The 16,340-nt window shown below is 32.4% G+C and overlaps 1 protein-coding gene and 1 pseudogene across 1 annotated transcript; one reads left to right on the top strand and one right to left on the bottom strand.

The window, feature by feature from the left end:
- Positions 1-1,192: 1,192 nt before the first annotated feature.
- On the top strand, positions 1,193-2,253 carry LOC124449270 (collagen triple helix repeat-containing protein 1-like). Its single transcript, XM_047000207.1, has 3 exons — positions 1,193-1,198; positions 1,281-1,508; positions 1,618-2,253. Exons 1-3 carry the CDS (start codon positions 1,193-1,195, stop codon positions 1,969-1,971), a joined length of 588 nt encoding a protein of 195 aa, XP_046856163.1. The 3' UTR covers positions 1,972-2,253.
- Positions 2,254-4,288: 2,035 nt separating this feature from the next.
- Positions 4,289-10,640, bottom strand: LOC124449269 (annotated as a pseudogene).
- Positions 10,641-16,340: the final 5,700 nt, after the last annotated feature.

The following is a 16,340-nucleotide window of genomic DNA, read 5'->3' as shown; positions in this document are numbered from 1 at the left end:
GGCTATCAGTCGAAATCGGTCAAACCAATCACAGTAAGACAAAAATTTAAACGAACCAATTACACGATAGCAAGTGGACTCCCTTATAGGTCCGGCCGCCCCGCTTATCGGTCGAGATTATTCCAGATCGTCCACTGATCTGGCTATTGACCAATGAAATAAGCGTTTTTGGCGCTCATAGACTCCTTTATCAGTCGAACCAGTCAAGCCACCCCGCTTATCAGTCGGTTATTCCAGGTCAATTAAAATTCAACTGATCTGGTTACCAACGAGATATTCATTGGATTAGTCATTAGTTTTCAATAACAAATAAAGCTGGACTTTTATCACGAAGTCAATGAGATAATAAAGTAAGAATAATTAATGAATTTTTAATTAATATGAATAGGTAATTTTTGAATTTCAAACATCAGTCGCGCGACGGATTTGACTTACTTTAGATCCGCCCCTGGTGTGAACAAAACTATTGCTGTTACGTGGCGAACACTAACTCAATCTATTGATGTAGCATTATCTTTAATATGACTAAAACATCTAACATATCCTGACAACATTTTGCATGGTGTTTGATTACGTTTTACAATAACAATTAAAGACTAATAAAACCAAGCTTAATATGTTTAACAGCAATTTACGTTTTTTGCAAAACAATGATGTATTGTAAATAAGCTTTTCGTGCTGAAGCGGAAGTGCATAGATTGCCATTGAAGTAGCATATAATGAAGGGCAGCTTTTAATTCAGCATTCAGCATTGGACACCAACTACAAGTTAACAAACTTTATGTTAAGAAAAAGTTGACGAACAGTAAAAATGAATATACTTCCATGGATGGTATTAATTTTATCCATATCAAAAAGTATTGCCACTTTAAAGAAGAATAAAAAGAAGGTTTGAAGTAAAAAGTTATCACTTTAGTTTTTGTAATGTTTTGCTTTTAAGTTTACTCCGCATATATTCTTGATACTTAGGAATTTGAAGGATTTGCGATTTCAACTTATTTTTGCCAAAGTTGAACAACACAAATTTTGATTCGAAAGAAACAAGTATGCTTATGCTTTGTTGGTAGCCTAAATTCCAAGTACAGCTAATTGATTTACTGCATATTATATTTGTTTGTATCAAAATTAACGGGGTTTCAACGTATTTATCATAAGAAATGTCGTGTAAGATAAACGAAAGAGGTTGATTATGATGGCTGTAGGCATTATCTTTACAAACAAATGAAAGTGGTGATTTATAAATCTTTTACTCTCAAAAGCACCTTCTCCATCTTTACAAGGGTCAGTGTTTGTCATGTTGTTCACCTTCTGGCATCCCTGGAATCCCTGGAATCCCTGGAGCACCAGGAGCAGCAGGACGAGATGGACACAAAGGAGATGTAGGATCTAAAGGTGAAAAAGGTGATCGTGGTAGTCCTGGTGTTTCTATGAAAAGTGAAATATTTAATTTGAACTGGAAACAATGTGCTTGGAAAAGGAGAGACATTAAAGATCATGGATTGATACAGGTCAGATTAATTAATATATATGAATTTTTCATAGTCAAGAATAAATGTCAAATATCAGTTGAAAACTTAAAAATTCATAATTTTGCTGTAAACTCTAACTTTACTTTAGAACTGCATTTTCACAAAAAAATTTGAAAACACATCTCTTCAAGTTTTCTATGGTGGTAACTTACGTATCGCTTTTTGCAATACTTGTTGCAAACGTTGGTATTTTACATTTAATGGAGTGGAATGTAAAAATCCTCTTCCTATTGATGGAGTTTTTTATATACAAGGTGTAAAATCAGAAAATATCCATCGACATCGTCATATTGAAGGATATTGCAACAAAATCCATAAAGGAAAAGTACAAGTTGGTTTCTGGGTTGGTAATTGTGCTGGTTTTGGTAATGCAAATGCAGACAGTGGATGGAACTCAGTTTCTCGTATTGTTATTAAAGAAGTTTCTCCTCCACAAGATTAATTCACTTTCAGAAAAAGCAGTACTGAAATAATTCATGATAATTTATGATCGTTTTTCAAATCTTGGGCTCAGTTTGATGACCTATGTAATTCAGACTTATGTAAATGTTATGTTAATTTATTAGTATGTGATAATGTACGTTCATATATAGAAAATTTTGAACAAAGATGATTTCTTGCATGAGCAGATATAGCGTTAACAGCCTTTATTACTGTCGTTACGATCCTTTTATATCAAGATTGCGTTACTGGTCTATTTGATCAATAAATTTGGTTTTTTTCTTAAGAATTTTCCTCTTTAACATACTCCTGAGCGTAATTTAGCAAATTACTCTCAGGCATTGCTCTCGATTACTGGCATTTTCTTTAATTAATACACAATCATGGCTGACAAAAATCAACAAACAGTTTTAATCATTTTAAATAAATAAATAGTAATGTTTGTTGCTGCGTAATAATGCATCATCCATCATTTCATGTTGTTGTGTTTTACACAAAGAAATCAGAGCTAAATTAAAAAAAGAGCATTTGAATATTCAAGATTTTTTTTACTGGCAAGAAGACAAACCTATTCATTTCAATAGACAACATTTTTGGCAAAGCCATATGCTCACACATGTGGCAACATAACACCAAACAACAGCTTACCAGATTCACCAGAGACTCGAAAAATAGACTTCAAAACCGTCAAAATGTTTATTTTTAAAAAATTTTTAGACAAACCTAATACATAGTTCAAGAAAAGGGGAAATTTAGCTAGCAGTAGAAATAATTCAGAAACAATGTTGCCTTAAAACTGCAAACAATTGTAAAAACGAACGAGGCACAGAATTAACCTCATCTAAACTATATACTACAGCGAAAACCAACGTTACCATGTTTGCCAATACATGATGTCATTGCTAAAGTGCGATAGTCATTCTTAATGGTTTGACTATTTATGCTATCTATTATGATTATTTATGATTATTAATGCTATTTAATGTATAAATGTACATAGCTTTTATTATCTTAGATCACCTGTGAGTTTGGTTTTGGTAAACGTTGCACAATTTTTGAGATAAAATTTAAAGTTTTCATATGGGTCATATTTTTGAAGAGAGGGCCATATTTCCTAGAGAATTTGGCCCAGGGAGGGAAATTTTACTGTGGGAGGAGAGGGGAGGGGCAAATTCCCATGGACAACGGAAGAAATGGTAAACAAAGTGAATGTATTCTTGTGGACTGGCAAAGAAACATATTTTCGTATTACGTTATCACGACGTGGAAAGTCATTGACTAAACAAATGCTATTGACGTGCTTAAGCTTCCTAAGGAAAGAAAATCTTTATTAAAGGAAAAAATATAGAACATAAACGAAGTAACAACATAGTGGCGTTCTTTTAATTTTATTTACTGTTGCGTAGGCATTTTATGAACGTAATTATTGTTGTAGAAAACACAATACAAATTAAAAGAAAATAAAACTAAATAAAGGATAGGAATAGCATACTATACAAACTGAGAATTATAAAATATACTGAATGACATAAAGTTTTCCTCATTATCTTACTTTATACAAGACTGCACGAGTTGTTTTTGTGCATTACTTCATGTAATCTTCCACAAATTTCAGACTCGTTCATCTAAAAAACATCTATCCACTCTATAAAGAGCAGCACTTTCCTACTATTTGCAGTCAAAAAATTAATATAATCTACACCCTACGTTATAAAAACTTCGAGTAAAGGTTTCTTCACGATACTTTTCTAACCAGATATTAACTACTGTTTTCAAGTTTTTTAAGTGGTAGATAGAAAAGATGTAATTTTACCACTGATGAATTATTGATCATAGTTGATCAAAGATTTGAATTCATCGAGGTGCCCCTTGTGTCTTCATCTCTTATTTCCAACCTCATCGTGTTTTTTAAAGTACATTTGATGAACTTCGTTGATTTTATTAACCCAGCCATCTGCATTTCCCTCTGGATCTTCCAAATAATAAGTTCTGTTAGGCTATAAGGCGGAAAATATCCAATGTGAACAACAGAGATGCAATTTTAAAGATGATAACTACTACACTCACTGTATGCACAAAAAATATGCGAAAGTTCTTTGCCTCAACCTATAAATCTTTCGTCCTAAATAAAACATAACAAAACACAAAAAAATAGATTAAACATTGTGATCGTTTTAATATCAGATCCCTTGCCATGTAAACAGTTTCAACATCAGATAACTCCTAATGAAGGAAGGCACTATATATTATACCACATAAGGTCTCAATTTTAACTTGACATTTCTCCATATATTAACTAGAAAAATCAACAGCCATGGTATCTGGCCTTTTAAAACCATTTCTTGTGGATCAACGTAGTACAAATGTGGTCCCTCATTTAGTAACAATTGTCTTCTTCGAGCAAACAGTCCCTAATTGAAATAGATTCTTAAATGATATTTTCAAAAGGGATTGGCTGATGTTGCTAGAAGTTCATCAACAAATTATCGTTCTTTACCCCTCCCACCCGCCCAGGCATCTCCGTGAAGGTACCTGAGTTTAAAATGCAGTAATGAATTGTTCCTTTCAAATTTTAATTACCTTTCTTTTGTCAATAAGTCCAGTCTTAAGAATCAAATTATTCCCACAAAACTTGCCCTGAAAGTTTTCAGAAATTTAAACTGATTAATTCCATGTAAACAAAGTTGAATTTCTCTTTTAGGGATAAATTTACTGCAGAAAAGATATTCCAAAAGCCCAGCAATGTTCACGATAGTTTAAAGCATGACGGGATTAAAAAGGGCTAAGACTGGGAGAAGGCTGGGGAAACCTAACCTGTGAGAGGTCCATATTTATAAGAAGAAGAAACATTTGCACAGTAATCTGTATGAAAATAAGAAATTTGGAAGTAGCACTTGCAAAACTGGGGGTTTAATTATTTTTACTAAGGCTACCCAAATGTGGTGTTAAGCCTCTACTGATGGTAATTTAAAACCCGAATTAAGATGGATGGATCTACTGTTTACAAAGTTTTGAGGTTTAACAAAGTAAAAGTTCGTCAGTAAGAGCTTAATTATAATTACCAAAAGGAGTATAATTCACTAATAGTTTACTATCTCATAAAAGCCCTTCAAAACGTTTATATCGTTAATTTTTGAACTTGCAACAAACTGAATTCAATTTTGCCACTACATCGTCTAATTTATCTGAAGAGTTATTACAAAACATTGACTAACAACTATAGTTGACATTAAATACTATCGTTTGTCTTAGTTGCATGGAACACATGGACTACAATAACAAAATCCGTCATTTCTCAACCCAGAAAGTAGCCGTTACGCTATGATTAAACGGATATTGCACTTTGTTGACACACATTCTATAATGCTGGTTAACAGACAATCAAAACATTCGCAAGTACTTCAATGTATGCAGGATAAGAGCCAATAAAAACATTTTCCACTATTTCAATGCAAGCTATAGCCAATGAAAACTTACATACATAAGTGCTCCAATGCAGAGCTATATATCCAATCAAAACAATCGCAAATACAACAATGTGTTAGTTTTGTTCTCCAACACATAGCTAATTCCTACCATAAAGAGTCTTTCTCTTGGGTTTTTAGTTATTCAAGGCGCTCTTGTTTATGCAACGTAAAGTCGCCATCACTAACCAAGTGAAGCTTTGTGGCTTCCTCTTCCACTATGCCAAGGTTCTCTAATATTCCAACATCAATATCACTATCCGTTGAAGTAAAAGAGTCGATCTAAATTAATTCAAAAAAAAAATTATTTCCTATTTATAAATTCAAACTTTGCAGTAAGTTTTGGTTAAGCATTTCATAAAGAAACAAAACTGTATGGACATCGCGTTGCAACGAAACCATTTGGTCATTACAATACATAACAATTGAATCCGATACCAACATGAAAATGACTTCAACGTATGATTATGACACATAAATATCAACTGTGTACCTGGCTATCCCCCAGAAACCTGGTTCATCAACGCTGATTGCAGGCAGATAAGGGAAAAGACGAGGTGGTGTATCTTGGGGTAGACTCTCCCACTTGATTTCTTCATAAAACAAATGTTCTTTTAATGTTTCGTAGCCGCCCATCTCATCACAACCAAGTCTTTGCGTTGGATCCAATATCTACGTCCATAATCATAAGTATACTTAATGTATTAAAAATGGAAGTGGGAATAAAGTTTACAAAGAGGCAATCCTAAGAGCGGGAGAGAGTAAAATATACTTTTTAAAGACACAGAAGCTTTTTTTCATTTGCCCAACAATGCTAACTACAGTAACTAAATTCATAGCTGAATAATATAGACTAGAGTAACCGCTGCCACTATATATATTGCGGCGAGAAGAGGAATGCCTGCTAATTTGAACAATACAAAGATGATGCTGGTACGTAAATGTTTGTCATTGTTTGAAATATCGTCACTATTAAAAAGTTACAGTTGAACATAGAAAAACGTTAATTCAAAAGATAACAAAATTTCATTAACCACGCTTTTAATACGTTTAAAGTCACACCCTATGTCCTTTTTACCAAAAGAAATTCAAATTGCAATCATTTTCGTAAATTAAATTTGCCAGTCGCATAGCAAATAATATCAAAAATTTAATTTGTCTGTGCATAGTATAAAAAAAGTACATGTCAATGCATTCTTAATGCATTAAAACAGAATACTATTTTAATTGATCCAACTGTTTGTTTTTGCCTATATCGCCAGTAATTTCAGTTTGAATTTGCTTTAAAGTTTCCGATAAATATTGCGTTTTTGATCTTTTTAAGTGGAAACAAACCATCCGGTTTGAATGTAAAAGTCACTATGCAGTAAACTATTCCTGCTCTCGTCGCTGAGTTTTTGCAACTGCATGGTTGACGATTGTAGCTACAACATAAGTACACACAAAAATTCGTAATGAGAAAGTAAAGTTAATCACTTACCAAAAGTTGTTTAACGAGTGATTTTGGACATTCGGGAAAACCATTTGGAAATTCATACTCCAACTTTATAATCTTTTGGAATATCTGATATTCATTTCTGAAGCATAACCGGAAGTAATTGGTGAATTAGAGAGGATTGAGAAACCGTACTATTTTATAATATCAAATTGGCGGATTTATTACCCTGCTCTAAACGGCGGTAATCCCGATAACAGTTGATATATGATACATCCAAGAGCCCAAAGATCCGAGCTTTTTAAGAAAAAACTCATTTTATTCATGTAAAATGTATATACGTACAATGAAAATAATAATGTAGCAAAAACCAAAGTTAAAACAAACAATTTTTACTCGATTTTGCTTTGAGTTTTGATATCTATTTTAAAGATCACATCAAAAGTATTCATGTTTCTTAGAAACAATGTGCAAAACTGTTGATGTTTTCTTAATCAAAGAACATGACGACATATTGACTCCCGTGCTGGGTGAAACTGAAGGGGAGATTCTTTGCGTACTCGTAAGAATAAGCTACGGATAAAAAACATAGCAATACAGCAGTGCACTGTACCTTTGCACGCTTTTTATCAGTTAAAAGTTCGGGTGAAACATATTGAGCTGTCCCAACCAAAGAATTTCGTCCTTCTAAAGACAAATCAAAAACCTGATCGCAGGTCTTTACTGACAAGAAATCACTTCCTAGAATTACACTTTCCGGCACACATTGTGCTTATGTAATACGACTTAATATTCAATCCTAGTTGGGTGTTGTGCATGTTTTTCGCACATATTTCAAAGACTTTTCCAACTTCGCAAAGCTTTGTATTCCTGTTAAGTATTTTTTACGTTTACAGTAACGTTCATTAAATTCCTTTTATCTGCATTTTGTAGAAAATCACATAAAAAAATGACAATGACCAACACAAGCAACTACAGTTGTTTGATCTCACAAGTAAACGGAAATTTCAAAAAATAAGAAGGATATTTTTTGTAATGAGAGAGATAATAACAAGAAAGATCGCCTTTCTAAAACTAGGAACATAAGATTTTCAAACTGTGAAAACCACTTCACACTTTATGTTTCTTTGTATATCGCCTGCACGCAGGCTATTGTCTACCAACCTTTTCCGGTTTGATCTGGTTTGTCGAGAATCTTCGCGGTTCCAAAGTCTGTGATTTTGATATGCATGTCATCACCGAGCAAAATGTTTTCTGTTTTCAGGTCTCTGAAGAGAAAACAACAAGCCCTGAAATAATTTCTAATTTAATTAGAACTAAAGTTTGCTAATTTAAAAATGCTGGCGAATCACGTAGCTATCACGTAGGATTCCTGCTTTGAATATCGTATTTGCCATATACTGCCAATAATTGACACTAGGCCTTCCTATAGCCAACTCATGCAAATAAGAAACACTAAAAACTGTTGTAAATGTGAGTTGAATCAACCACCAAATCTGCAAAATGCATAGCGTTATCTACTTCAACAAAAACTTAAGTTTTCGTTCTATTTTTGTATTAAAAGTTATGGAGAATGTGAACAAATACAATGCTATTACGATCACCAAGAAATAATAACAATAGAAATCCCAAACGATGGAGGTACAAAGGAGATTTCTGAAATTAAAATTGCCCATGTGAGGCTCCTCATCAATTCAACATATGACAACACAGTGAAAATATTACAAATAATTTATAAGTTTATCGAACTACAAACGCCATAACATTACAGAAACAGGCACATAGCAATGATTTCAATGAAAATGAGATATACGTGATGTTTATTGACCACGTACAGGAGGAATCACAATCTCGTCCCAGACTCGCTGCTTTGAAAAAACAGAGTATAATAAATTAGAATACTATCCGCAAATATGATTTTTTAATGCAAAACTTCAGTATCAAAGCTACCAAGTTTTTGGTCGTTATTTATCATGGCAAATACCCTTGGCGAAGTCTCTGTTCAAAATTTCAAACAAAACATGATCAATTATAAATACCTGTGTATAATTCCTAGTGAGTGCAGATACTCCATAGCAGAAACAATTTCAGCTGGATAAAACTGTGTACATTTTTAATCAAAAGAGCCAAGCTGTATAATGAATGAATAAAAGAATATGTGGTAAATAGAAAAATGTTCATTCATCCCAACTTTCAATTTACGGCAGAAAAGAAATGTTAAACGAAAAATTCTGTCGTTTTTAATCTTCTATTATAAAAAACTTGGAAAGCAAAAAGCCAACGTTTTGCACGAAGAAGGCATTTTACATCAGTAAAGCTTGCGCAAGAAACGTATTTTTTTTCTAATGTACTTGAACTGCATTTAAACAAATTTTATTAAATTGGAAAAAAAAAATTTTTGTTGGTTGGAAAACTAATTCTTTCATGCTTTGTCCTTCATTGCATATTTGTAATTTATTTAAGTAGTTAAAGAAAGAATTAATATAATTTATGGTAAAAAAACTAGAGTCTACTAATCCAAGGGATGTGCTGCCACATTTCCTCTAGTCAGCAAAATGGGATATGTTGCCCCAATCCCCTTGTCAGCAAAATGGGATATGCTACCCCAGTCCTCTTGTCTGCAAAATGAAATGTGCTGCCCCAATCCTCTTGTCGAAAAAATGGGATATGCTGCCCCAGTTTCCTTGTCAGCAAAATGGGGTATGCTGCCCCAGTCCCCTTGTCAGAAAAATGGTATATGCTGCCCCAGTCCTCTTGTCAGGAAAATGGGCTGTGCTGCCCCAGTCCTCTTGACAGCAAAATGGAATGTGTTGCTCCAGCCCCCTTGTCAGCAAATTGAAAAGTTCTGCCTCAACCCCCTTGTTACAGTAAGTGTGCCACGCTGGTGCGTGATAGTAATAAAATATTGTGAACGGGCAGTGACTTCATCATAAAACCGAACAAAAACTGAAGTATTTCATTGCAAAATGACAGTAAACAAAAACAATTTCATACCATCGCAAAGCTTCGAAACAAAGGCCTCAATTTAGAAAAGAAAAATTGCAGAATTGTTTATCTTGTTTATATATGGAAGCAACTCTCCTTTCTTAGCCAAACTTAAACCAAAATCTGTAATTTATCGCGAATGAAGGGAATACAAAAAATACTCCAACACCGACACCTGTGTAAAAGTTGTAAGTAGCCACTCCAGTCTGGTGTCTTAATCAAGAGTGATCTGATGTTGAATCTTGAGTCCTTATACTATTGTTGCCATCGAAGTGCCAGGAGGGAAATGGATTCTCCATATAAATATTAAAACATCCTCCTCTCATAGCACATAGGGAGATTTCTTCTCTTTTATGATATGACGTTTCTCAAGAATTTTAACTAGAAAAAACAGTTGCCATCGACAAAAAATAGATCTGAAGATAGAAGTTTCTGCCCTATAAGTGTGTATAGTTTTATCACTCTAGTTCTACCATTATCATTCAAGTTCTATACAGTTGTCGCTATAGTTCAACAGTTGTCACTATAGTTCTAAAGTTGTCACTAAAGTTCCACAATTGGAACTCTAGTTTCACAGTTGAAAATATAATTTAACATTTGTCACTCTAATTCTACAGTTGTCACATATCGATTCAGTAAATGTTGCAAACGTTTGTATTTTACATTTAAGGGAGTAGAATGTAAAAATTCTGCTCCTGTATTGATGGAGCTTTTCATATGGAAAATGGAATGTCCCAAAATATCGATCAACATCGTCCCATTGAAGGATATTGTAACAAAATCCATAAAGGAAAAGTGCAAGTTGGTTTCTGGGTCGGTAATTGGGCTGCTTATGGTAACGCAGATGTACAGAATGGATTTAGGTCTGTTTCACGTATTGTTATTAAAGAAGTTCCTCCGTCACAAGATTAATTCATTTCAAAAAAAGCAATTCTAAAATAACTTTAAGACCATGCATTTTCTCACTCAGTGTTGTTCATCTTAGGTTCAGTTCAAAGACCTACATTATTAAGACTTATATGTAAATAATATGCTAACTTATTAGTATGTAAGAATGTAGCTTCACATGTTGCATCTTTTGAGGAAACATGATTTCTTGCAAGAGCTATTTTAGCGTTAACAGCTTTTTACAACAGTCATAAACGCTGGCTGCGCTAACTTTAATGAAGATTTTTTTCATTTTTCCTTCGGTAAATTTTGTTAAAAGTTTGTGTGGGTGTTCATTACATCAAAAATTCTAACATACGCAAAAAAGAACGAAATCTACAAATAAGTTTTCATGTATCAGAATTTCATAAATATTTAAAAAATTATTTATAAAATTCCTTCAACGTTAAACATGATCTTCCTTGAAAATAAGAAAAATTCATCGAACTGACCAAAAGATGCGGTCAATTCTTTTAAAACTAGACAATAAATGTGTAAAAGAAAATAAGACATGGTTGCCATAACAACGCAAACGGTTATCCAATTCAAGCATCTTCACATTTTACTGGCATTCTTGAATAATCCCGCAAGGTTTCCAAAGTTTTAGTGTGTTTTTTAGGAAAATTCAAATTCAAGAACTTAAATGATTTAGTCCATTCTTTCGTGTAAGGGTGTTTTGTGCTAGGCTATTCTTACTCTTATGTTATTAGCGATAAAGTTGTTTTTCCAAACAATTTTAAACGATAAACTTCAAGCGGGCATAATTGTTGATAAAAATCAACTTGCATGCTTGACATTAAAATAACGTTTTCTATAATAAATTAGTAATAACACAGGTTATTATGCAAAGCCCGAAGGTATGGCCGAGTTTTATATTTAGATTTTCCTATAGAGTGTCTTCATCACTCGCCATTCTGGGGGAAAATCGCATATAATGGAAAGAATTTATGTTAATTTCATTCTGTGTTGAGGATCGTTACTTTGATGTAGTCCCCCAAAATGGCCGCTTTGACGTCACATGCAAACACTCTATACTGTCACAAGATTACAAAAACCATGCATGAATGACACGAAGTCTTTGAAAGCACCAAAATTTTTCTTGCCTGAATGGAATCTCACGTGAGTGTTACTAATGACACGTATGATGAGACATGATATGACTTACTTATAACAAGACGCCGACCACAGTATAGATATCTTAACAGAAGGTTCACTCGAGTCGGAAACTTTGATGTTTGTGTCCCCCACTTTTCTAAAGCAAATTCTAAAGAAGACACTCCTTCCGCAAGATTGCATTAGAAAATAGAGTTTTTTTTACAAATATATCATTTTGCAATAAAAAAGCTTGGAACCTTATCTCCTTCCCAAGATGATAACTCTTTGTAAAAATTTCGGCAAGCGTTTGCTTTACCTTTAAACGTAAATTTATAGTAAAATAACATTTTCGTTCAATAATGTTCCATATTGATTTTGTGGAAGTATCTTGCTAGGCCGTCACGCATGCGTAATGAAAAAATACGCAACGATTTTAGTGAGTGAGCCTTCTGTTAGATATCTGCTCTGTGACGCCGACATAGACGTACGCATACGATCGTTCTCTGATGATGAAACGACTTCCGTTTTATGATGACCTGATTCAAATACAAGCGAAGCTGAAAACACATATCGATTGTTTTTTACGGTATTCTAAACTCAACAGTATTTCAAGAGGCAAATGTAACAAAATTTACAGTACAATTACTTCTTTCACTATAGGCGGAGTATATGATACGGAGAAATGATACTGTTGTAAGTAAACTAAAGTTTCATGTCTAAGTTTTAAAACAACATTCTGCAGTAGATTAGCTATTCATAAAAGAAGACAACTGTGTTTCATACTTTATACGTACATGATGTGTTTAAATTAATAGATTTAGTGATAACTTAAATAACACTTAACAGAGCTAACTTTTTAAGGTTGTCATCTTAAATCGAAGACGTATTTTGATTCCTTTCTTAGAGGAGAACATCCTATCCACAGAGCAAAATTAAAAAATATTAACTATAGTTAATATGAGTCTATAAGTGACTATATAAAATATTTCTTTGTATGATATACAAGACATCAATGTTGTACTCTTACGATCCAAGTGCGTGAAAAGTTTTTAAATGGCAATAATGAAATTCATGATTTAGCAAAACACGATAATTTGGCAATATGCTCTGAGCAATTTGTAAAGCGTGAACAACTTTATTTTCTGGTGTAATATAATTTCAATACAAAGAAAATGCTCAAGTCTGTCCTGTTTAAATTCATTTACAAATTAAAATACCTCAAGTCTCTTTGTAGTTGACAGTTTTGTAACACAAATCTCATTGCCTCCCCCCACGCAATCATGGGTTAGGTCACACTGATTACGTCTCTCTGATTACGTCACACTGCACGACCAATTGTATTTTGCTAGATAAGCCAATGAACCCCGTTGAATCTGTGGGTTTACAATTTGTCAATAGTAAAACGCTGCTTCAAATTTAAAGAATCGAGAGGTATTGTCTATGTTCTCTTACTCTTTAGTAAATCAGTGTTTTCAAAACTAGACTTTCTTGAATATGGGAGGTGAAGAAATTTATAATGTAAATAGTCATTAATAAAATACACTTTTGGTGTAACATTGAACCTCATGATTTGCGTATCTTATTTGCATGACTTATAAATTAATCATCTACTGACTAAATGTGTCAAATATTAAGACAGTTTGCAAAACTTATATGACTATCACCGTTTCCTAGCAAACATAGACAAGTCAATAATGCATTACAGTTATTTTTTGTAATGGTTATTTGTAATACTGTTGCAGTTATTGACAACGTGGCAAGTTTGTGTAGTTTGTGCAATAATTAGTAATGTGTTAGAAATAATTTTGTTCTTTTAGTTTTTTTTAGTGAAGACAGATCCTTTTTCCTCTAATTTAGAAAAAAATGCAGATCATCATTGGAGAATGTTGTGAAATATAATTCATATGATTCATTCATGCCGCAGCATGCAGAAGATTCTATCATTATTACGTGGCAAATATTAATTGACTAAAATAGCAAAGATTTTTTATAGAATATTATTTAGCAATAAAAGATATTCTGAAAATATTTTTGCAATCCTCTCTTCTTATAACTTAGCGAAAAAAATACGAAACGCGTTTGGTAAGTCCTGAATTATGAATGACCTTACATTAGTGACTGTTGGAAGACTTCATGTGATGTAAGATTAAACACTCCTTTATCAAAGCAATAAGCATTTTTTTAACAATACGGGGAATCCATATAAGGTGATTGCTATTTGTAATGAATGATTGAAGACATGAATGGTCTTTCAAAACGGCTGTTAGATAAAGATCAAATAAAGCAAAATAACAATTTTGCATAAGAATTAAAAACACAATAAATATCAGCATGCAGAATATTCTGTTAAAATGACTTAGATTATTCCACTGAAGCCATTTTATGTTCAGTGCACAATAAAAAGAATCACTTCAAGAAGTTGAAATTGGTTTAATTGATGCCAGAGACGAATTCATAAAATATATAGTCTCTTCTAACAATACTACCTAGAGAAAATTTTTGTGAAAAAATATCGAACTACCTACTAAAGAAACTTTTGCACTTTATATCGGTTTTAAGACAAAGATCGCAATGTTTTATACGTGGCAAACATTACTCTTAGTTCTACTTTAACAAAGAAGTTAGTGCTGAAAAGAACAATGGTCTTGGTTATTTTGGTATATTAACACGAACTACTGAATTATGTATGTCCTTATAATTATAACTACTATAAGACTTCATGTCATGTAAGAGTAAGCATTCCTCTCTAAAAGCAATAGCCATTTGTTCAAACATAACATGGAATTCATATGCAGAATGTTCCGTTAAAATGACTTGTTATTCTAAGTGAAGCAAATTTACGTTCAATGCACAGCATTAAAAAGAATCACTTTAAGAAGTTGAAATAGGTTTAATTGTTGCCAGAGACGAGTTTATAATATATACAGTTTTTCTATGATTACCAGCTTGAGACAAATTTTTGTGGAAAAATATCGAACAACCTACTAAAGGAACTTTTGCACTTTATATCGGTTTTAAGACAAAGATCGCAATGTTTTATACGTGGCAAACATTACTCTTAGTTCTACTTTTAACAAAGAAGTTGGTGCTGAAAAAGAACAATGGTCTTTGTTATTTTAGTAGATTGACACAAACTACCAATAACATTTATAATTTTACTAAGGTTGCGTTCAGACAAATTCAATAGCAAAATTTATCATAACATTATGAATCAGACTTGATTCAAAATTTGCAGCTCTTTCGTAATCTTATTAGTCGTAATACATCAATTGTCATGATCAACGTGGCAAATGGTGTTATTTGCACAACAATGATAAACGATTTTAAATTAAAATTTCCATATTGATAAATTACAATCAATTTTGCTATATTATCGTTTTTTAACTTGAATAGCTAAAGACTGTCAATCAGGTTCATTACTATAATAATGCTAAGAGATGAATGATCTTTGTTTAAAAAAATGTTTTCAAAAAATATGTGACACGGAGTCAGTAATACAAGATAATAATCTTGCATGACAATCTTAAACAAATATGCGTTCGCACAGCATGTAGAAGAATCTATTACTTTTACGTGGCATATATTTATTTTAAAATTGATGTAAAGATTACTTATTCAATAATATTTACCAAATATTATTGCATATTCTTCTTTAATGAAATTAAACGACAAATATTAGCGGTTTTTTAGTTCACTATAACTTTAGGTAAGTTTGACTGATTCTATTAACACAAGTTTGATATTAACTGATTCTGGATGGAAAATGAAAATAAAGGTAAAGAAGCTCTGAATTTTAGTCAGAACGTTTTATCTGATAGCTGATTCAACTACGTTCTTAGTCAAATATATACACGTTAGCAATAGCAATACTTTTATATTTTATTTTGAAAGATAACAATCCATCCGTAGCATAAAATTGATACGTGTACAAGCATACTATTATCATATGCTTAATTGTACTTTAAAGTTTAAAACCTATAGCAAAAAGAATTTCAAGTCTAACATCGAATCCAAAATAAAAACCAAATAATTGTCAAAAAAATGTTCAGGTATCCATTTGTCTATTTATTTGCTCACGTTGTAAATTGATTAAGACAACTAGCTGCTAATACAGTCAATGTATCAGAACAAGAACATTATTTTGTTTGTAAAATAATGACTATTGTAGACAACGTGGCAAGATTGTGTCATTTGTTCAAGAATAAAGAAGATTATTTAATAAAATCTTCTTCAAGAAAACATGGGACAATCTATATATTTTGTTGTAGCTTTCATGTTATTTCAGCAGGAATAAATTTAAAAGCTGCTCTTAATATATTGATTTACTTTTGACATTTAAACACATTAAATATATGTGTACTTTGGCTCAAATATAAGAACAAACAATTCTGTTTAAAGAAATTTTATCTGCTTAAAAGTTTTTAAACACTATGCTTTCGTCTTATTATGAAGTTAGTTAATCAA

The sequence above is a fragment of the Xenia sp. Carnegie-2017 genome, unplaced genomic scaffold (genome assembly GCF_021976095.1).
Source record: "Xenia sp. Carnegie-2017 unplaced genomic scaffold, XeniaSp_v1 HiC_scaffold_23, whole genome shotgun sequence".
NCBI lineage: Eukaryota > Metazoa > Cnidaria > Anthozoa > Malacalcyonacea > Xeniidae > Xenia > Xenia sp. Carnegie-2017.
The sequence above is the reverse complement of the archived record's forward strand: the minus strand, read 5'-3'. Positions and strand labels throughout refer to the sequence as shown.